At 38.8% G+C, this 22,353-nt stretch overlaps 1 protein-coding gene across 1 annotated transcript in view; it reads left to right on the forward strand.

Moving 5' to 3' along the window:
- Nucleotides 1-22,353, forward strand: part of LOC145467656 (uncharacterized) — a 107,871-nt gene that overhangs the window by 7,499 nt on the left and 78,019 nt on the right. The window contains exons 3-14 of the mRNA XM_081451237.1: nt 288-569; nt 3,510-3,794; nt 4,165-4,449; nt 5,905-6,186; nt 6,723-7,004; nt 7,364-7,645; nt 8,575-8,859; nt 15,030-15,311; nt 16,627-16,908; nt 17,344-17,619; nt 18,190-18,498; nt 19,253-19,534. Coding sequence (XP_081307363.1) covers nt 288-569; nt 3,510-3,794; nt 4,165-4,449; nt 5,905-6,186; nt 6,723-7,004; nt 7,364-7,645; nt 8,575-8,859; nt 15,030-15,311; nt 16,627-16,908; nt 17,344-17,619; nt 18,190-18,498; nt 19,253-19,534 — 3,414 coding nt within the window. The remainder of the gene's footprint in view (nt 1-287; nt 570-3,509; nt 3,795-4,164; nt 4,450-5,904; nt 6,187-6,722; nt 7,005-7,363; nt 7,646-8,574; nt 8,860-15,029; nt 15,312-16,626; nt 16,909-17,343; nt 17,620-18,189; nt 18,499-19,252; nt 19,535-22,353) is intronic.

Raw genomic sequence — 22,353 nt, forward strand, 5'->3', positions numbered from 1 at the left:
CAGAAATAAACGTATTCCATCCGTCACGCTCCACATCAAAGGATACTGATTATTTTCTTTTCAACGAACTCCCGTTTAGATGCAATTTGTCTCTTGTATCGAAAACTAGCCGCACTAGTAAAGGGGCACTATTACGACCATGTGTGGCGAACGTTTCGCCCTGTACACCAAATAAAATTCACAAGTTTGACACTTCCTCGATAGAAATTGTTAAATAGAAACACGATTTTAAACCAATCAGCGCGCGTATTTTCTTTGGGCTATTTGCTAAGATATTATTGTTACAGATCCACCAAAGATTACTGATCATCCAGAAACTGGGCCAAAAAAAGAAGGAGATGACGTGACTTTATCTTGTGACGCCGAGGGTTTTCCAGGACTAGCAATATCATGGACCAGAAATGGATCTCCCATAGAGACAAGTAATAATTCCAGGATCAGTATTTCATCAGACAACAAGGATTTGGAAATAACAAATGTTAGAAGGACAGACAGCGGAGAATACCGATGTGTGGCAAGCAACATCATTGGAAATGCTACATCCAGTGCTGCTTCACTTGACGTACAATGTAAGAACGTTGTTGTTTGAAACGTCTTTGATTTATACATTGTCCTTAGCGTCGAAGCTTTTATATGCTTACTGTAGAACTGAATGTTATAGACAATCGGTTTATCCATTATGGAATATTGTGGTCAATCTTTTTTGCAAAAGGTTTTTAAACATGTGATTGGGTTGCTTGTGCCGATACTTTTGGATGAGACAAGAAGAAGATGATTCTTGAAGGCTATGAAAACGTGTTTAATTCTACCGTGAAAAAGTGCAGGGTCCTCTGAATTTTTAAAATCTGTTTTCTTCCATGTTAGAAAGGTGTGGGAGAAAACATCAAATTTGGGCCCAATAAGTATGATTTATCATTTCAATCGGTTTTATCAAATTTGTGATGACAGGACAGTGTTGGTGCTAAACTCACTTCTCCCAAAAGCACCATACATAAACTTTTTATTTTATTTATTTATTTATTTATTTATTTCAAGCACAACAAATTACAACACACTACTTAACCTATACTACTTATGAAGTGATACTTAAACTATTTACAATAAGGTACTAAAACGACTTAAAGAAATACGAAACTACTTACAATGCGATATTACTAAAAAAAAACGATACTTTGAACGCTACTAAGAACAATACTAATACTACGATACAATACAAATTGGTAAATTTAATTTACATTTGCACCGCTAGCCTCCAATAATTAATTGTTTAAAAAGTTGGACCATTTTTTCAGTAAAAGAAAGTAATTTATTTGTCGTAATCGCAATGTATTTTTCTAATTCAATTTTTTTCGTTGACCAGGGTTACACTATCTGTGAACTGGGGTCTTTTTTCATCTTGTACTGCGTTAATGTAAAGAAAATATTTTCCAATTATGATCAGGTGATTTAGGGTTAAACCGGACGATGTGTATTTCAAAACACCATATATATCTTCGTTTTGCTCCAAAGCACTGTTTCCTCAGTCTACATGTAGCGTTGTACCACATTGTCAATTTATTTCAAAAGGATTTTGCAATTGGACATTCCACAAATAAATGGAGTGGTGTCTGATCAATGTCATGGCAATAAGGACAATCGGGTTGCTGCTTCTTTTTCATCTTGTACAAAATTTTATTTGTATACAGGATATTATGAACTGTTTTATATTGAAATGCGGATAATTTTACCTCATTTGTGACACGAAAAGGAAGTGAGTAGATTTTTTTGTCTTTCTTGAAAGATAAAGCCGCGTTCAATGAGTCTTCTCTCCGCAGTTGGAAGAAGGAAGTGCTGGTGATTGAGTAAAGTATTGTTTTGCATGTGAGCTTTTCGATTGCAAGTGGTACGTATTCAATTGACGGTAGAAGATATTCCTGCTTTAGCATAGATTTCCACTCCTGTGGTATTGCAGATAGAAGGCTGTAATACCGTAGAAAATTACTCTTGACGTTGTATTTCTGCATGAAGGATGTAAAAGTCATCAAGGTGTTACTTTCGTTGTCGAAAATGCACAAGAGATTTACCATGCCGACTTTCTTCCAACTAGGAAAAAAAACAGATAACTTGTTTACCCGAATAAACTGATTATTCCAAATTATTTGAGTTAACACGTCTCCTTTTGTTATCGGGTTAGTGCTATTAATTTTCTGCCGTGGTAACTTATATCTCGATAGCATTTTGGTAAGTTTTCATTCCAGGGTAGATATTGAATGTCATAGTTACACCGGAAAAGAAGGTTGCCGCCAACATTGGAAAGTAAGGAGAGTGGGATAAATTTCCATGGTCTTTTATCCTTATCGCACAGGCGCTTTACCCAGACTATCTTTAACGCTTTATCAAATAACGTAAGATCTAGCATGTTAAGTCCTCCCTCCTTCATATTTTTGACCATAGTCGTTTTTTAAGTTTTGGATCATTCTTGTACTTCCATATGTAATCGAATATTATGTTATTTAATTCATCGGTAAACCCTTTTGGAGTGTCTAACACGCTGCAGATAAAAGTTAGTTTGGATATTGCCAAAGTTTTGACTAAATTTACTCTTCCATATATAGATATGTCTCGAGACGACCAAATGTTCAGGGTCATTTCAAGTTTAGGCAACTTTTCAAAGAAGTTTTTTTTTAGCGGCAAGTTCTTCATCATATGAAAAATATACACCCAAGGCGTAGGCAGGCTCATCACTTAATTTTAGATTTATTCGGAGACCAGAACAGTTATCAAATTGTTGCAGCAGATCAAAGAGCTTATTAGCAGACCGAATATCTTTAACAAAAACAGTTTTCGATTTGAATACCTTCTATTTCCCTTGAGCGTTTAATTGCAGTGCTTAAAATTTCTACACCAATAACAAACAAGATACCATAGAGTGGGCAACCCTGCCTGACACCTCTGCTTGGATTAAAATGTTTGGTGGCAAAGCCATTGTTCAAAACACAACTTGATATGTTATTATATAAGACTGTGATCCATTGTCGTGATTGAGGACCAAAGTTAAAAACTTCGAGGCATTTTTGAAGGTAGCTCCATTCAATAGAATCGAAAGCTTTTTCAAAATCAAGAGAGACCGTGATGCCTGGAATGTTTTTCTTTTTGGTAAAGGAAATCATGTCCGTTATGATTCTGATACTCTCACCTATATATCTTCCCATTACGTATCCTATTTGACTCGGGCTAATAATCGTGGATAAGACTTTTTCCAGGCGTAAAGCTAAAGCCTTTGTGACAATTTAATGGTCGTTGTTCAATAGGGAGATTGGTCTCCAATTTTTGAGGTATTTTTTGTCTTTGTCTTTCTTTGGTATTAACGATATAATATAAACTTTTACAGGAAAAGGATCACAGCGAAACCTCAGGCTTAAACTGGTCATATTAATGATGCTCATTTTGACTACTTTTGCACAGTTTACAGATCTCCAATAAGGATCCAAACTTTCTACAAAACTGAGTTTGCCGTTGTTTATCTACAGATCCGCCTGAGTTCACTGCTTATTCACAGAATGTTACAAAACCAGAGGGCGATAACGTCACTTTATCATGTAACGCTACTGGAAATCCGGTACCAGCAATATCGTGGTTCATAAATGGATCTCCTATAGATACAACTATTAACAATTCCAGGATCAGTTTTTCAGGAAACCAAAAACATTTGACAATAACCAATCTAAGCAGGACAGACAGCGGAAAATACCGATGTAAGGCGAACAACAGTCTTGGAAATGGTACATATGATGTTGCTAGACTGGATGTCCAATGTAAGTAGGAAGCGCTGTTTTAATTAATTAAAAACAAACAGCTTGAAAACTGTTACCGTGAAATTGCTGTCGGCAAACCCCCTTTTCCGGCTTCCGATTTTGCATGAAGTTTATTTTCTGGTAAAATTTATAAAGGAAAATATTTGGAATTTCCTTGAATGGAAAAGCTCATTTATAGTTGCAGCGAAAATGAACGAATTTGCCAGTTGTTCATCGTAGCTCCTCAGTTGTTGGAAAGGAAAAGGTTGGTCTTTACTTGAACTTCCTTGCGGAGTGTTATTCTATATACTGCACTGACAATACACCTCGTTGATCGCATTCTCCCAATCATTCTTTGTGATTTGCTGAATATATTTTGCTGGTATTACAGATAAACCCGAGATCACTATTCATCCAAAGAAAGAAACAAAACTGGAAGGAGATAACGTGACTTTCAGTTGTAAGGTTGATGGAAATCCAGTACCGACAATATCATGGACTACAGATGGATCTCCTTTAGACACAAATGACAATTTCACCAGCATCAGTTTGTCACTTGACAAAAAGCAGTTAACTATAACGAATGTGAGCAGGAGAGACAGCGGAGAATATCGATGCGTGGCGAGCAACATCCTTGGTAATGAAACCTCCAGTGCTGCTTTATTGGACGTACAGTGTAAGTACAGTTCTTGTTGTTATCCATCAGGTTTCTCATCTTTACTCGAAAAAGCGTCGCCACCTAATTGAGCGCCGCATTGAGCGCCGCACCTAAACAACAACGCAGCACTTATTTGAAATTCCTGAGCTTCGATGCGGCGCTTTCTTGACGTGGCTTACGTCCCTATGTAGTTACTTGACTACTTCGTGGAAAAAGGAATGACTTTGGCATTTTAAATTGAGTTTTGGTTGTTGCTGCTATCATTATACTCATTCCTAACCGGTCTGTAATCATACGGTCAAGCGGTGAAAAAAATCGGACGATTATGATGCGAGTATTCAATTTGTTTAATCACGAGTATGATACAACAAAATTTGATAACCATAACTCTTATAATATATGATAAATAAAATGATAACATTTGAGTTTGTTTTTGACTCAGAAAAAAGAGAAAGGAACCTATTCAATTACATATGTAAAAACGCAAACGGAGCAGCGCGTGCAAAATGACGCGCACCGTCCAATTATATTTGTCCAAATACAAATCGGGCCTGTTGATAGCCAATCAGATGCGAGAATTTTTTTTTGATATAATTTTGATCCATAAGGAAGGCGAGACTTTTTAAGTGATCATGGTATTTCGGTTTAGCGCAAAATTGGATCTTTAGCACAGCGATATGGTTGTGAACGGAATTTATCCAACCTTTCGGCCTTGTGAGATATGTATGAACACTTACGGGATCTTCTTGGTTGTGAACCTGATTATTTTGAGTCATATTAGTTCCATGGTGTATAATTATATTAATCAAGACTCGTAAAAACCTTACTTAAACCAGAGTCGAGTTTAACTAAAACTTTGTAATGAGACATTTCATAATATAAGCGACCTAATTTTATTGGCCTTACTTTAGGGACCTTATTCAACTGAATAAGGACAGTCAAGGTATATGGATGTCTTATCAACAACAACAACAACAACAACAACAACAGTTTATTTCTACTACTGTAAACAACTAAAAGAATTTACAAGATTATAGTTATAAATATCACATATCTTTTTAGTCAGCATCGACTTCAGCTTTGGATAGCGCATTACTGTAACTCACAGTTGCTTTTTTTTTTTTGCATTACCATGTTCAGCGATTGGCTTTAAAACTCTCCCCACTTTGTCGTCCAATCTCGCTTTGTGTCCTCTACATGAATTTGCTTTGAGTTGTGATTGGTTCACTGGTTTGCCTGTGTACTTTGTGATAAGCCAGTGACTACCGTGGTTTTGGTTTTACGACACTCAACTGAAAATTGTTGTAACGCCAGTTTTGTCAAATTGGTGTCGACTAGCCGAAACGTTCAGTATTGATTTATTGAAAACCATTCCGGCCAACTGAAACCGTCGGGGTCTCATAGATCCTCTTTCAGTGGAATATAATGTTGACTTTTTAACTGTTTACTCTGTTTTTTGATGTCTATTTATAGATCATTCTAAGATCACTGTACATCCTGTAAGTGACACAAAAACAGAAGGCGATAACCTGACTTTATCTTGTAACGTGACGGGAAATCCAGTACCAACAATATCATGGACCAGAGATAGATCTCTTATAGATGCAAACGTCAATTCCAGGATCAGTTTTTCGGCAGACAAGAAGCAGTTGACAATAATGAATGTGAACAGGAGAGACAGCGGAGATTATCGATGTGTGGCGAGGAACAGCCTTGGAAACGATACCTCCAATGTTTCTTCTGTGGACATCCAATGTGAGTACGATGTGTTGCTATCCTAACAAAACAGATCCAAAACTGATATTGAAGTCGACAAGGCTCGCCTTACCCTTTAGAAATTCGTAAATTTAATTTCGTTTAACTCTAAAATTACATCAGGCTTGAAAACAAAACTCATTCGGCGTAGTTAGGATAAATTAATTCGCTTCACTTCGATTTTTTGGTATGAGCAAAATAAGTCAAAAATAAATAAACTGATGAGAGGTTTCTTTTTGCCGAGTCACACACAATTTAGGGTGTATTTATTCATCTTTCGTTTTTGACCAAACAACGGCTAAAACAACCAAAGCTTAGCAAACAAAACAAATACCATTTTACAATCCGATAATTATGCTCATGGCATGATGAACTACCACTTTGAATTTACCGTATTTAAACGACTGTTGCCAACAAATCCTTATTTGAATTTTTTTTTTCCATATTAACATTCTCCTTCATATTGCATTTATGGTACACTTTTGCACAGGCTGGATTCCCTCCGTTTTACTAAATGGATTGTTTAATTGTTACAGATAAACCTGAGATCACTGCCCATCCTCAGGGTGCTGAAAAAACAGAAGGAGATAACGTGACGTTATCTTGTAACGCTACTGCAAATCCAATAGCAACAATATCATGGACCAGAGATGGATCTCCTATAAATACAACTATCAATTCCAGGATCAGTTTTTCAGAAGACAAAAAGGAGTTTACTATAATAAATGTGAACAGGACAGACAGCGGAGAATACCGATGTGTGGCGAGCAACGAACTTGGAAATGATACATCCGATGCTGCTAACTTGGACATACAATGTAAGTTGAGTGTTTCTTTTCAGTGCGGAAACTTTGATGTCAGGACAAGTACGATACTCATACGATACTCATGTGTTGGATTATGAAATGCATTTAGTGCGGGAATAAATTGTTTTTGAAGGTTTGTAGAAACTCAGTAGAGAGCATAGGGGTATTAGCAGCTGGTCCCAGTTATTTCTGTACGAGATATGTTGTTGTTTCTGTTTACCACTTCGCCACTTTGGGAGTTCATCACTATAGTATTTACTTACAATCCCCTAACCTCAGAGTTCCAAAAGTAGTGACCCCGTTTAAGTAACGAGACGTAAAAATTTGCGATAAGTTTAAATTTGTAATATGATTGGTTAAATTTTTATCAGATGCACCTACGATCACTGCACATCTTCAGAATGACACGAAAACAGAAGGAAGTACCGTGATTTTCTCTTGCAACGCTATTGGAAATCCAGTACCAACAATATCGTGGACCAGAAATGGATCTCCTGTAAATAAAACTATCAATTCCAGGATCAGTTTTTTAGAAGACAAAAAGCAGTTAAAAATAACGGACGTGAACAGGACAGACAGCGGAGAATACCGATGTGTCGCGAGGAACAGTTTTGGAAACGATACATCCAATGTTGCTACACTGGATGTTCAATGTAAGTACAGTCTGTTGTTTTATCTAAAATTTCCAGTCGATAGATTTTTTTGAAATTTTTATGCAGTCAGATAATGAGTTACTTGTGTCAGAAGTGCAAAAAAAAATGGGGATCACCGACTTCGTTTCAGAGATAAAGCGTGTGGAAAACTACCCCACAAATAAACGAAGTGCTAAAAAGAACGGAATTCGATGGTGCAAACTTCTTGTCGATAGATTTTCTTCAATTTTTCGCTAAACGTTGAAAATCGGTTTTTACCACAATTGCTATGACGATATGCGTCATCACAGTGGTCAAAATTTGTTGTGGACTCACTCGGCTGCGCCTCGTGAGTACACAACATTTTGACCACTGTGATGACGCATACCCGTTGTCGATAAGAGTACAGACAACGCTAAACCACGTTCGATTTGTTAAAGAGAAAATTTTCCATGGAAAGAAAAATAGGGGTCACCGAACATCCAAGATCCAGGCAAAGCTATAGCAATGGCCATCTGCCCTAACATTCTTCATTTTATTACTTAGCGCGCGCTCTCGTGCATGACGTGGCGTGTGAATTTGCGTGCGCAGTAAGGTTGCGTCCTTAAACGAAACCAGTCAGTTCAAAAACTGTAGCAGTTACTGTAGCTATCAAGGTCCTTTTTCGCAAGTTACAGACATTTAATTTAATTTGTAATTTACTTTCGTTCCCTTTCGTCTAGACTAACCCATTTCTTACGGCCAATTCTTTTTTCTTACAGTCAATTCTTTTTTTTTTTTTTTTAATGGACACCCTCGGGACTGCGATTTGGCGTCCGTTATAGGGAGATTCCGTAATAACATTATGCTACTATTACCGATTACAAGTTAATTAACACTTTTACAGCTTTTTTTTTTTTCTGTAGATTGCTATAATGTTATTTGCTAAGTGAATCGTTCAATTATTACAGATAAACCTGAGATTACTGCCCATCCACTGAATGAAACGAAAACGGAAGGAGATAACGTGACATTCAGTTGTGACGCCATTGGAAATCCAGTACCATCAATATCATGGACCAGAAATGGATCTCCTGTAGATACCAATGACAATTCTTCCAGGATAGGATTTTCAGTGGACAAAAAGGAGTTGACAATAACGAGTGTGAGCAGGAGAGACAGCGGAGAATACCGATGTGTGGCGGAAAACGGTGTTGGAAATGAGACTTCTAATGCTGCTAAGTTAGATGTACAACGTAAGTACATGTGTGATGTCAGTGCTATTCAACTGTAGTAGTCCCGTTTTAATGAGATGTAATTTTCCGATCGTATATGGACTGAAAACTGTCTGGAAGATCCGTACAAACCGTACGGATTGAAAAACCGTTTCACCTCTTCGCTTTGTTAAGATGTGTAAACAGACAGAAAACTTTTTTAAGGATATGTCAAATTTAATGGATTGACAAGCATTTTTTTTTAATCGTATTAGTTTATTTATATTGCACAACCCTTTTTTTTTTTTTCAGTTTCCTCCGAGTTGACTTATTAGTTTTAGGACATCTGTTGAATGTGATCAATCATGCTGTATTCTGGCGTTCACGTTCCCAACAAATGTGCATAAAAGTAGGGAACGGACGGTATGGATCAATCGAACTAAACCGAGCGAAAAATCAATGGAACTCCACTCGTTCGACGGGTAACCCGAAAACACTGACCCCCGGTCCGCGGACCCCCACTACGGACCGGGTCCGCGGAGTACCTATGGACCGGTCCACGGACTACCCCTACGGACCCCCTCTACGGACCACTCCCCAAAAATATAATAAAAACAAGAAGATCTGTTAGATCTTATAACCGCGCTTTTAAAATTTAACTGTTCGCTTAGCACTACCGTCGGAACGCAGTGCACATTCCAAAGCAGTCATTGATGATTCTTTTCTTACTGTAGACATCACATCACTTGATCAACACAAACTGTATTATTGCACCATCAGTGGTAGCCTTTGACAAATCTCCGATGACTTAATGGTCTTAATCTAGAACTTTTTTCGGGATATGTATGGGCATGAACGATATCAACGACACAATAATAACACTATTAACAACAGCTTTCTTTCTTAAAAGTCATGATTAAATTTAATTGGTGTTTTCCACGAGTAAAGGGCTAGCAAAGTAGTCACACAAGTCATAAAAAAACCCTATCCCGACCGATGTATCGATTTTGGTCACTCCAGTGACCACAGATTGAAAACGTGACAGAAAATTGGCGTTACTTTTGATTCTCACCAAATTTGTCGTATCCCCCCCCTCGGGAGAATTTTGTTAAGTTAGCTAATTTAGTATGCAAGCCACCGTAATGGCGGCCGCCGCCGGCGAAATGTTTATTTGCTCAAAATTGGGGCAAAATCTTTCGGAGATGGAAATCAGGACATTTGTAAGGATACAGAAAGTAATTTGGGACCGGTTGCTGGCTTCTAAGGCTGAATTTATCCAGAAGTAAGCTGTATTTTCGTTTTCGTGTCGAAAGCCACGCGATGAAATATTATCGGCTTGTTCTGCTGTCTTGTTCTGTTTTTTCTCTTTGTCGTTTTTGTAGCCCGCCGAGGCCAGTCTTTCGTCTAAATCAGTTGAAAAAGGTTCGAAAAAGATGTTCCCATTCAAGTTTAAACTCTCAGGCGATAATTGTGGAGTTTTTTGGCCGAAACATTCGGCTTTGTTATGTTCGTGTTTTTCGGTTGCTATGGGCGACCGTTGCTTCCTTTGTTACGACAAGTCTGAGAAGTGAGGTCACAAAAAAATTCTAATTAATTCTGGTTTTGTTCGATTTCGCTGAAATTTTAACACGATAAAGTTGGATTGTTAACGAATAGATTTACCGCCTGCCGATGTGTGGTAGCTATTAACGCTGAAGTGTTATATCGCTTCGAAGTCAGGGTTTTGAAGAGATTTTTTTGCAACATGTGGGTTCGGCGTGATTTTGTAATCTGAGGTTTCGGTTGACCCCGAAGGAAAAAATATCCGGAAAAGGTCATTTCATCGACGATTCAAACAAATATAAATATGTATATGTTCCGAGCTAAATTTCTGGTGAAAAAATATAATTTTTGACGAGCGCTGGGTTTTTAATTTATTCCCGCGAAAGATGAGATTTATTGTTTCAACAGCTTTTGGCGAGTAAACATCACAGGTTGCGTGACTCAAAATTTGGCCGAGTGGAAGCTTGGGTCTGCTCGCACCGAAGTCGAAAAAAAACAAGAAGATCTGTTAGATCTTATAACCGCGCGTTTAAAATTTAACTGTTTTCTTAGTACTACAGTCGCAACGCAGTGCATATTCCAAAGCAATCTTTGATGATTCATTGATTACTGTAGACATCACAGCACTTGATCAACATAAACTCTATTATCGCACCATCAGTCGTAGCCGTTGTGACATCTCCGATGACGTAATAGTCTTAATCTGGAACTTTCTTCGGGATATGTATGGGCATGAAGATACGAACACTATTACAAACCGCTTTCTTTCTTTAAAGTCACGATTAAATTTAATTGTTTTTTTCCCTTGAGTTAAGGGTTAGCAAAGAAGTCACACGAGTCACATAATTCAAGAATTGCGTTATCTACGGCTATCTTTAGTACGGTGGTTATGTCCCTATCAATGACGTAATCTTTGCACGTTCTGACACGTTCTTTGCTTGGCTTCCAAACATTTAATTTTCTTTCCGATCTATGAACTCGCTGCGATGAAACAGTCAAAGGATTTACTTCATTTGCCTAAAACCGCAAGAAATACTCGCAAAATTACAAATAAATTAATGACCGTCGCTTCTGCCGAAATAAACTTGCAAAGTAAACACGATCTTATTTGTCACGTAGCGAAAGTGAAAGCTGCAACGTCAGCGCATTCCATGGCTGACGTAATACCTTTTTTCAGCGTATTTATTATTCCCTTTAAATCCAACGCTTTGATAAAGCGAAAAGAAAATATATTTTACCCACAAAAAAGAAAACAATATCCGTAAAATTGTTCGTGTGTTTATGTTTTAACAGCTTCTGGCGGAAAAACATCACACGTTGCGTGACTCAAAGTTTGGCAGAGCGGAGGTCTGCGTCTGGCCACCGACAAAAAAAATATAAAACAAGAAGATCTGTTAGATCTTATAACCGCGCTTTTAAAATTTAACTGTTCGCTTAGCACTACCGTCGGAACGCAGTGCACATTCCAAAGCAGTCATTGATGATTCTTTTCTTACTGTAGACATCACATCACTTGATCAACACAAACTGTATTATTGCACCATCAGTGGTAGCCGTTGACAAATCTCCGATCTCTCTAGAACTTTCTTCGGGATATGTATGGGCATGAACGATATCAACGACACAATAATAACACTATTAACAACAGCTTTCTTTCTTAAAAGTCATGATTAAATTTAATTGGTGTTTTCCACGAGTAAAGGGCTAGCAAAGTAGTCACACAAGTCATAAAAAAACCCTATCCCGACCGATGTATCGATTTTGGTCACTCCAGTGACCACAGATTGAAAACGTGACAGAAAATTGGCGTTACTTTTGATTCTCACCAAATTTGTCGTATCCCCCCCCTCGGGAGAATTTTGTTAAGTTAGCTAATTTAGTATGCAAGCCACCGTAATGGCGGTCGCCGCCGGCAAAATGTTTATTTGCTCAAAATTGGGGCAAAATCTTTCGGAGATGGAAATCAGGACATTTGTAAGGATACAGAAAGTAATTTGGGACCGGTTGCTGGCTTCTAAGGCTGAATTTATCCAGAAGTAAGCTGTATTTTCGTTTTCGTGCCGAAAGCCGTCCGATGAAATATTATCGGCTTGTTCTGCTGTCTTGTTCTGTTTTTTCTCTTTGTCGTTTTTGTAGCCCGCCGAGGCCAGTCTTTCGTCTAAATCAGTTGAAAAAGGTTCGAAAAAGATGTTCCCATTCAAGTTTAAACTCTCAGGCGATAATTGTGGAGTTTTTTGGCCGAAACGTCGGCTTTGTCATGTTCGTGTTTTTCGGTTGCTATGGGCGACCGTTGCTTCCTTTGTTAGGACAAGTCTGGGAAGTGAGGTCACAAAAAAATTCTAATTAATTCTGATTTTGTTCGATTTCGCTGAAATTTTAACACGATAAAGCTGGATTGTTAAGGAATAGATTTACCGCCTGCCGATGTGTGGTAGCTATTAACGCTGAAGTGTTATATCGCTTCGAAGTCAGGGTTTTGAAGAGATTTTTTTGCAACATGTGGGTTCGGCGTGATTTTGTAATCTGAGGTTTCCGTTGACCCCGAAGGAAAAAATATCCGGAAAAGGTCATTTCATCGACGATTCAAACAAATATAAATATGTATATGTTCCGCGCTAAATTTCTGGTGAAAAAATATAATTTTTGACGAGCGCTGGGTTTTTAATTTATTCCCGCGAAAGATGAGATTTATTGTTTCAACAGCTTTTGGCGAGTAAACATCACAGGTTGCGTGACTCAAAATTTGGCCGAGTGGAAGCTTGGGTCTGCTCGCACCGAAGTCGAAAAAAAAAAAACCACGGGTAAACCATGAACCGCGCTCGGCCCATGGCCGCGCGGTTAAAAAAATAATAAACCACGGGTAAACCTAGAACCGCGCTCGGCCCATGGCCGCGCGGTTAATTAGAAATAAATACTTCACTCATGGGTTGTCTAACAGATTACTCGTCTCGGCGAATTTTCGAGTATTATACTGTGCAAATGTAATTGACACCCTTCTTCCCCCCCCCCCCCCCCGTAAAATACAGCCTATAGGCTTTATTCAGCGTAAGGAGATGCCGATGGCAAAAAGAAGGGAAATTGTTACATTACATTCGTGGCTCAATCTGTCTATGGAAGATGAGTTTTTAGGTCGTTCAAGCTTGTTTGTTTCTGTAACTGTGCTGATCAAATTGTGAAGCCTGGAACGAGTTCACGAATCCACGTGAGAATGGGCTGAACAAAATGGTGGAGGGGAAAGAGCACAAATTCCGAGGTTTCCCGGAGGCTTCCTGGAGGCTTCCTGGAGACTTTCACTGCCTTTCATATACAGTATGACCACAGCAAAGGAAATGGCAATGTGTAATGATACAACGTGCGCCCGAGCTTGAACCCCACGAACGTTGAATTTGCAAAATGTAAAGTAGTCCGTGGACCGGTCCATAGGTGGTCCGCGGACCCGGTCCGTAGTGGGGTCCGCGGACCGGGGGTCAGTGTTTTCGGGTTACCCCTCGTTCGACTGTTTTGCGATTGGCTCGACAATCGCAGTTGAAATTTTATTGTGAGATTGTTTTCTAAACTCAGTTGAACCGTCCGAACTCGATCGGTGTGTTGCAAACAACTGAAAAGTCGATATGATGCGCCAGTAAGAAAATATTACAAAACACTAAGAGCACAGCAAATGAAACTAACTTTCTAGTTTTACTAACAGTTGTCGCACTGGTCCTGGACGAGTTCAACCGCTGTTAAAACTGCGCTCTGATGTGTAAAAAAATGACCACAATGACAGGATGTTTAGATCGGCAACAATATAATTAATATACAGTATGCTGAAATAGTAATGATTAGCGCCATCAGTGTCCTTATAACCTCACAGTAAACCGTATCTACGAAAACTTAAAGGGGTCATTTGCCACAAAGCCGTTGCACAACACCTGCAAAACAAGCAAGACTTTTAGTAAAGCAAGCATTCTTTGAATTTACAGAGAATAGCAATAAAGGTGAATAAAGGCGAACAATAATTTTTCTTGAGGTGAAAATCAACATGGAAACAACATAGTTATTGCTTGTGGGCGGAATAGTTGGGCGGACTAGTTGGCTCTTCCGATGTTTTATGTTTTTAGAGAAAAACGTGTAAGAATTAACAAAGTGCCTGCTAGTGGTTAAAGACGTTGTTGAAGTTGAAGCGGATGAGGTTATTGTTGGTCTTTCGTGACATGAATGTTAGTAGTATTTGTATTGAGTGTCCTGGATGCACAATTAACTTTCGATTTTACCGTTATGACTTTTTAAGAAGTTCGTCATGTTCGATTGAAAACTCAACTTCGGATTTTGTTCGATTAAAGAAGCGTCCGACTATCGAATATTCATTTGTGTTTTAGTGCCAAAATACTTTGGTGTATTTGTGTTGGAATGACGGACCCGAAGGAGAGCAATCGAACGATTCAGGTTCGGCTTGACTCTATTACTGGACGTTCTTTTGGGGGCAAATTGGTTACGGTGTAGTCATCTGCAGGTCCTTCAAAGGCAAAAACCAAACAGCGGCAGTCTTACTGCCCCGGGCTACTGTATACACTTCTGAAACACTACCGTACATCAGCTGTACACGGATCTCTCATTGCAAAACTTTGCGCCTTGAGTGCCGATTAGCTTTAAATTTCTTACTGATATAGTATGTGTCGATCTCTTCTCAGATCATCCTGAGATCACTGCTCGTCCTCAAGTTAAGACAACCACGGAAGGAGATAACGTGACTTTATCTTGTAACACTACTGGCAATCCAGTACCGACAATATCATGGACTATAAATGGAACTCCGGTAGATAGAAGGGACAATCCCAGGATCAGTTTTTCAGAAAGAAAACAGCAATTGATTATTACGAATGTGAGCAGGACAGACAGCGGAGAATATCGATGCGCGGCGAGCAACAGTCTTGGAAATGATACCTCCAATACTACTTCACTGGACGTTCAATGTAAGTGGGGAATGTTGTTTTAATTGCACGACATCGAAGAGGCTGGATAACTGTCGCCTGTTCTTCCCTACTGGGTTTTTGGGCAGAATGTACTACTGTTTAATGAAACACTCAAAGATAAGCCAGGACTAGCAAATCTTTGATCGTAGCTCAGATAAGTTGATTTTCAAGTGAGAGTCGTAAAACCAAATCCAAACAAGTCACTCTGGCCAATAACAAAAGAAACAAAATCTGGTGAACAAATTGAAACATGAATCACGTGCAAGAAGCCGGCGCTAGGCAAGCGAAAACTTGTCTCGGAGAGCTAACGCGAGTACGCCAGGACTAGTTTTGCTTTCTGATTGGACAAGAAAACGGCGCAAGTTTTTTAAAAACCGTTTCTAAGCGTTGTGATGCAGAACCAAAGTATGTGCAAATTTCTTTCGACATTCAAGTGAGCCGAAATTTTGATCCGGAGAACTGCTATAAAACGACTTGTCACATCACAATTTATTGATGACTATTTGTAAAAAGAAAATAATTTTTATCCTCACATTTGTTTTGTGTTGAATGCTTCATATCGTGCAATACGTAAGTACAGTCGAACCTCCCGTAAGCGACCACCCAAAATGTCAAGCCTAGGTGGTCGCTTACGGGAGGTGGTCGCTCACGAGAGCTTAGACCACACTGGATTAAAATTTTGCCTCGTTAGCATATGGTAACGTTTTAAATGTTTTATTTATGGGAAAAGTCAATTCCGAGAAAAAAATTCGGTATTATCAATAGGAAGATTTCCATCTCTTGTACTACCGAGGAATGCGATAATGTTACAACACCTTATTATCAAATTTTCGCTCTATTATCTGTTAAGTGGTCGCGTACGGGAGGTTAAAAAACAAAAGAAAATTTCAAACTTTTAGCTCTAAAAGTGGTTGTGGACGCTTACGAGAGGTGGCCGCTTACAAGAGGTTCCAAATAAAGTGATTTGATTTGGAACTTTTCTATTTTGGAAAATTAGTCACTGCGGAGAGGTGGTCGCTTACGAGAGGTAGTCGCAACTGGAGGTTCGACTGGATGAATATTTTTTATCCACCTTACTCAGCAGGAAAACGAAACTGAGACGTTTATTATATACTATATATAGACTATACCTTACCACCTGTATGTTACTTAATGTCCAATAAGTGTGAAGTCTGTGTTGGGTCAACTGTTCCATACAGCCGGAGTTTATCCGGTTTCTATGGCATTAACTCTTTTCTGGAGGCTTCATTTCATTATTGTGTTTCATTTTATTATTGTGTTTCATTTTGCACCTGGATATTTTTTGTACTTGTAGATCAACCTAAGATCACCGTTCAACCAAAAGCTCAGACAAAAACAGAACGGGATAACTTGACGTTATCTTGTAACGCCACTGGAAATCCAGTACCAACAGTATCATGGAACAGAGATGGATCTCCTGTAGAAACAAGGGAAAACGCAAGAATCAGTTTTGCAGATGACAAAAAGCAGTTTACAATAACGAATGTGGACAGGACAGACAGCGGAGAATACCGATGTGTGGCGAACAACAGCCTTGGAAATGATACCTCCAATGCTGCTAAAGTGGACATCCAATGTAATTTTTTTTTTTTTAACGATCACTTTGTAGGAATCTAGCTGTGATGTACGAGGGCAAGTCGCGTTTTCAGTTTTCCATATTATTTCTCTAAAAGGAAATGCAAATACCAAGGGAGAATTTCTAGATAAAAGTATTGAAGACTGAAAACAAGACTGCACCTCTTTGAAACATACCATGTTTACCCCTTGTTTAAAATGGCAGAATAAACTGATGACCAGTATGTTCATTTAAAGCTAATTTTCATAATAGCCCTGAACACGATGGTAAATATGTTTACACACCATTGTAAAGTATATCGGCCGGCTTCAGAACAGTGGTGCACATAACATCACAAATATTCCGTCTAAAACATCTTTAGAACTATATTTCCGCTGTGTACAAAGGAGCAGGTTTTAATTTCTTACATGGTTTGTTGATTTTTTGTGTTTACAGATTTACCTCAGTTCATTGTTTATCCAGAAGCCCAGACAAAAATAGAAGGAGAAAATGTGACTTTTTCTTGTAATGCTACGGGAAATCCAGTACCAACAATATCATGGACCAGAAATGGATCCCCTGTAAATGCAAGCAGGAGAATCGGTCTTCAAGATGACAAAACGCAGTTGACAATAACGAATGTGAACAGGACAGACAGCGGAGAATATCGATGTGTGGCACGCAACAGCCTTGGAATTGATACTTCCAATGTTGCTGTACTAAATGTGCAGTGTAATTACATTTTGTTGTGTTTATCAGTCAAAACTGAACAGGTCATCAGTATGCTGTCACTGTAGTTGAAAAGGTTCTTTTTCCCTTGAATCCCACTTTTCTGGAATTACTTGTACAAAGGTTGGCCAGGTCGATTGTGTTTTCTCTACAAAGATTAGCCAGCAAAGTTACTTCACGCGATTCGCTGACGAAAAATCTCTTTAGCTTCGCGTTTTTGTTTGTTTTCCAACAGTGGTGTACATTCTACTTAACTGAATTAATGCATCTCAGGAAATTCTTGTTTGCTTGAAACCCGATTGTACTCCTGATCTCGTAAAAAATTATCAGTCCGGGCAGGGTTCCGGGAGACATCTTACCCGGGGAAATTTTGAATATTTTGGACCTGAAAAACGCGATTTTAGTTGCGTTGGCAAAACCCTTGCACTATCATAGATTCCGTCATTATAACACAAAGTTCCCAGCCCTTTCAAGCATCTCATTTTCGCATTGTGCCCCCACTGATTAATTTCCACCAGCCCTTCTACGTTAAAAAAACTGAATTGCTGCTTAATAGATTGCTTTCAATTGCAGTTATCCCAAACGTAACAATTATCGGTGGTCCAGAACAGTTCGCAGTCGTAGACAAACAAATCCTGCTGACATGTCAGTATAACGCTTTGCCACCAGTGTCTGAAGTGCAGTGGGAAAAAGATGGAACTGTGATAGCTCGAAATTCTAGTGTGGAGATCAATGACTCACGAGCGGATGTTCCTCATTACAATCAAAGCCAAGTGCAGCTGCTAATAAATGCAACTATACCACAAGATGCTGGGAATTACACCTGTCTTGTTATTAATGATGTTGGTAATTCATCGGATACGACATCAATGATAAGTCAAGGTGTGTTTAAATTTACTAAACGAAGGGAAATGAAATACTCAGGTGTTTATTTGTGTGTTCTTTATTCAATGTTGTTTATCAGTATACCTTTTGTTTTTCCGGGAAACCTAAAATATGAAACTGGATTATCGTGACCAGGACAGGGAGGGTGATTTCATGTGAGGACTTGCTTTTGTTAATCCCACACCAAGGTCTGAATGAAATTTTGTGCGGGAACGAAAATGTCAAGTACTTATGGAAATCACTGTTTCGCGTATACTGTCGAAGTAAAATAAATTAATAAATATATCAAATGACAACCCTTGATTTGAGGTAATCTACAGCGCTTTTTATATTTAAGAAAGGAACTAGCGTCACACGATTGATAGGCAACTATAAAACCCTCAAGCGTCCATTGACCGAAAGTTTATTGCTGCGAATTTGACAATCAACTGGTAGGAAATGATTACGCACACCTTAACTTGGCCAAATATATATTATATATTTTTTTAAACAAACTTTTGTAAGTCAAAAGAAAGAATGTTATACTTAAGTTTATAGGAACCCACCTTAATCAGCGATGAGGATTTGGACAAAAAATTGCACGCCTATCACTCTATCATTGAGTTACAGGAGAGTCAAAGGTCATAGGCTCAATTCCTGTTTTGGAAACTCGGAAGTTTCTTCCAAATTGCTTGTGTCACTGCCCGATTGAAATCTTACGCTGAATAGTTGTGTACTGATTTCTTCTCTTCTTTTTGTTGTGTTTCTTCAGAGCAACCTTCGATCACCACTCACCCAATCGGAGTCACGATCAGAGAAGGGCAAAGCATGTCCTTATCCTGTAATGCCAGTGGAAATCCAGTTCCAGAAATATCATGGAACATAAATGGATATCCTGTGAATACAAGCTACAATCCCAGAATCAGTTTCTCAGACGACAAGAAGCAGTTGACAATAACTAATGTGAGCAGGACAGACAGTGGAGAATTCCGATGTGTGGCGAGGAACAGGGTTGGAAGTGATACCTCCAATGCTGCTATAGTGGATGTCCAATGTAAGTCCAGCTGTTAATTACTGTTAAGTACTTTTAAAATAAAAGACAAAACGTTTAGTACGAAAGGGTACAACTGCATTACCAAGATGATATCAGAATAGCGTTTAATTTCACGTTTACCTTTTCCCAGTTGCATTACAATGTAATCCAACATGTATGTGAGGCAACCGCGGACAATTTTTGCCTGAAATTACCTCGCATCCACTTAGGATTACATAGTAATTTACATGGGAAAAGATGGCCGCTAAAAAAAGCCATTGTGCAAGGTGTCGTTTACTGTTATCATGGTTCGTTATGTTTAGAAGGTACTTGCTATACGATTCACTTATACAGTTTTACTTCTCAACTTTTACGAGACTGAGTAGACTTATGTCCGAACACACAAAAGAAATCATCTCCCTGACCTGCTTATGTAACACCACTAAGGGACTACTCAGTTAGGAGGTGCTCCTGTGGAAGATACTCAGTCGTATAAATACACGGGAAATACCAATGCGTATCTGACACCACTAAGGAGCTACTCATGGTGAATAGATGCTATTGTAGGAGGCACTTCGTTTAAGGACCTCCGTCATATGTTTCGGTAATTTGAGTCTGTAAACGGAATTCTTCAGTAGATCATAATAGCTGTTACTGCAGTTATCAGCGGCTTGACACACAAACGAGGCGAAAGGGTCAATTCTGCATTGTATTGACCCTTTCGCCTCTTTTGCATGCCTTTTAAAACAAAAGAATATTTGACCGCGGACTCAACTGCAATAACAGCTATTTGGCGTAATTTAGACTTCAAACATTTGGTTATCTTCATCACTAATTACGTAAGGATCAGTTTGACCATCCATCCACCCATCTCTTCATTCTTCCGCCCGTCAGTCCGTCCAGCTGTTTATCCGTCCATCTTTCCATCCGTCATTCCGAACCACCCTGTTTGTTGAACGTTTTCATTTTGGTTTCTTCCATTACAAGAAACTTTGCTACACAACAACAAAGCCATCCACTTTCGAGAGATTCCTCATCAAGCTAAGAACATTAAAGTGTAATAGCTATCGAGGTTTTCTAACTGAATCCTGTGACCGATAGTCTCCTTCGCAGCCGTTATTAGGGTCGTCACGTAACGCTCCTCCCCACTAACGGCCGTTAGTGGGGAGGAGCGTTGCGTGACGACCCTAATAACGGCTGCGAAGGAGACTAGTGACCGAGAGTCAGTGGAATGTTTCCATCTTGTACGTAACTTGAACTTCGTGATGTAAACTGATAATTAGTTTTAGAAAACAGCTCTAAGAAAATACGCGCGCTGATTGGTTAAAAATCGTGTTTCTATAACTCGATAGAAACACAGAGCTAGCACGAGCTGTTGACGTAATGATGACGCGAGAAAAGAGAATTTACATTTTGATAATCAAGGTAAACAAGCTGTTTTTCTTTTTTTCGTCGCGGTGTTTTCTAAAAGAAATAGAAAACATGTTCTCCGTGTTTCTATCGAGTTATAGAAACACTCGCGAAAGTTTGGTAGAACTCGAAAAAGCTGTGGAAACACTCGCCTGCGGCTCGTGTTCCCACAGCATTTCTCGTTCTCCCAAACTTCCACTCGTGTTTCTATAACTCGATGGAAACATGGTACATGTTTTCTATTTCTTAAATACTGGTCACTTGCAACTCACTAATGTTTCAGATTACGCTGTTTGAAACTGTGACTAAACATTTTAGCTTATTTCATTTTCGTTAAATCGAAAATTATGGTTAAATGTAAATTGACGCTTTTTATTGAAAAATTCTTTTTGCGTGATCTAAGTGAGTATCAAATTTACATATAATCGTATCGGCACTTTGCTGCTTGATTCAGTGAAGCGAAGCATTTAATTATTTCCTTTTTGGAACATCTGCGATTACCTGATGTACGTTTGAGGAAAGGAGACTGTCACTCTATTCGGGTCATAGGATGGCTGTTAAGAAACTTTTGCTACTGTTACTCGCTTGTATTTTCATTCAGGCAGGTTAGTTATTTTGGCCTTGCAGCGAATGCTGTGCTTTATGTTTAAACAATGGAGAGTATGTTGCTCTGTTAAGTGTTAAATGTTCACGTAGCAATCCTTTATGTGAGATTTAGGCGTCTCTTCGATCGAAATTTCTTAGGGATTAGATTTCCAATTAACTTGTGTTGTGAGATCTGTTCATATTCTTCGTAGTTCATGAGTTTTCCCAATTTTCTTACACAACTTCCGTGTAGAATATGGGAAACAACAAGCAATAGACAACAGATCAACATGCAGGAATGTCAGGGCCACACTTTTGTTCTTTCGTTTGCAGTTTTAGTTGAAGTCTTCGAGATTCCAATGAAGAGAAACGCGGTGAATTTGTTTTCTACGCTGATTTTAAACGAAGATAATCGATACTGTCCGAAAAAAAAGTCCCACCAGGACTGTCTTCATATTTACTGAGCTGTAAACATTTCTCAGCTGGAACAGTTCACTGCTTACAGCAAAACAAATCTTTCGATTTTGATCCTCAGCACAACCTAGAACCAATTATTGGAGTTCAAAATTGGTTTAAGCGACGCGCAGTTGAATACTTTAATCATACTTCACATGCCTCTTAGACTTCTCAAAAGGAATACGAAATTCCAGCTGAACAGATCATTGGTCATTTAATGAGGACTATCAAGTTGCTTGTAACTCCAGTCCAATCCATTTACTTACAGTCCTCTGTGGTTAGGATTGCTCAGTCTTTTAGCCGTTCAATCTATTAGCCGTTCAGTCTTTTAGCCGTTCAGTCTTTTAGCCGTGTAGTTTTTTAGCCCGTTCAGTCTATTAGCGCTATTT

The sequence above is a fragment of the Orbicella franksi genome, chromosome 14 (assembly GCF_964199315.1).
Source record: "Orbicella franksi chromosome 14, jaOrbFran1.1, whole genome shotgun sequence".
Taxonomy (NCBI): domain Eukaryota; kingdom Metazoa; phylum Cnidaria; class Anthozoa; order Scleractinia; family Merulinidae; genus Orbicella; species Orbicella franksi.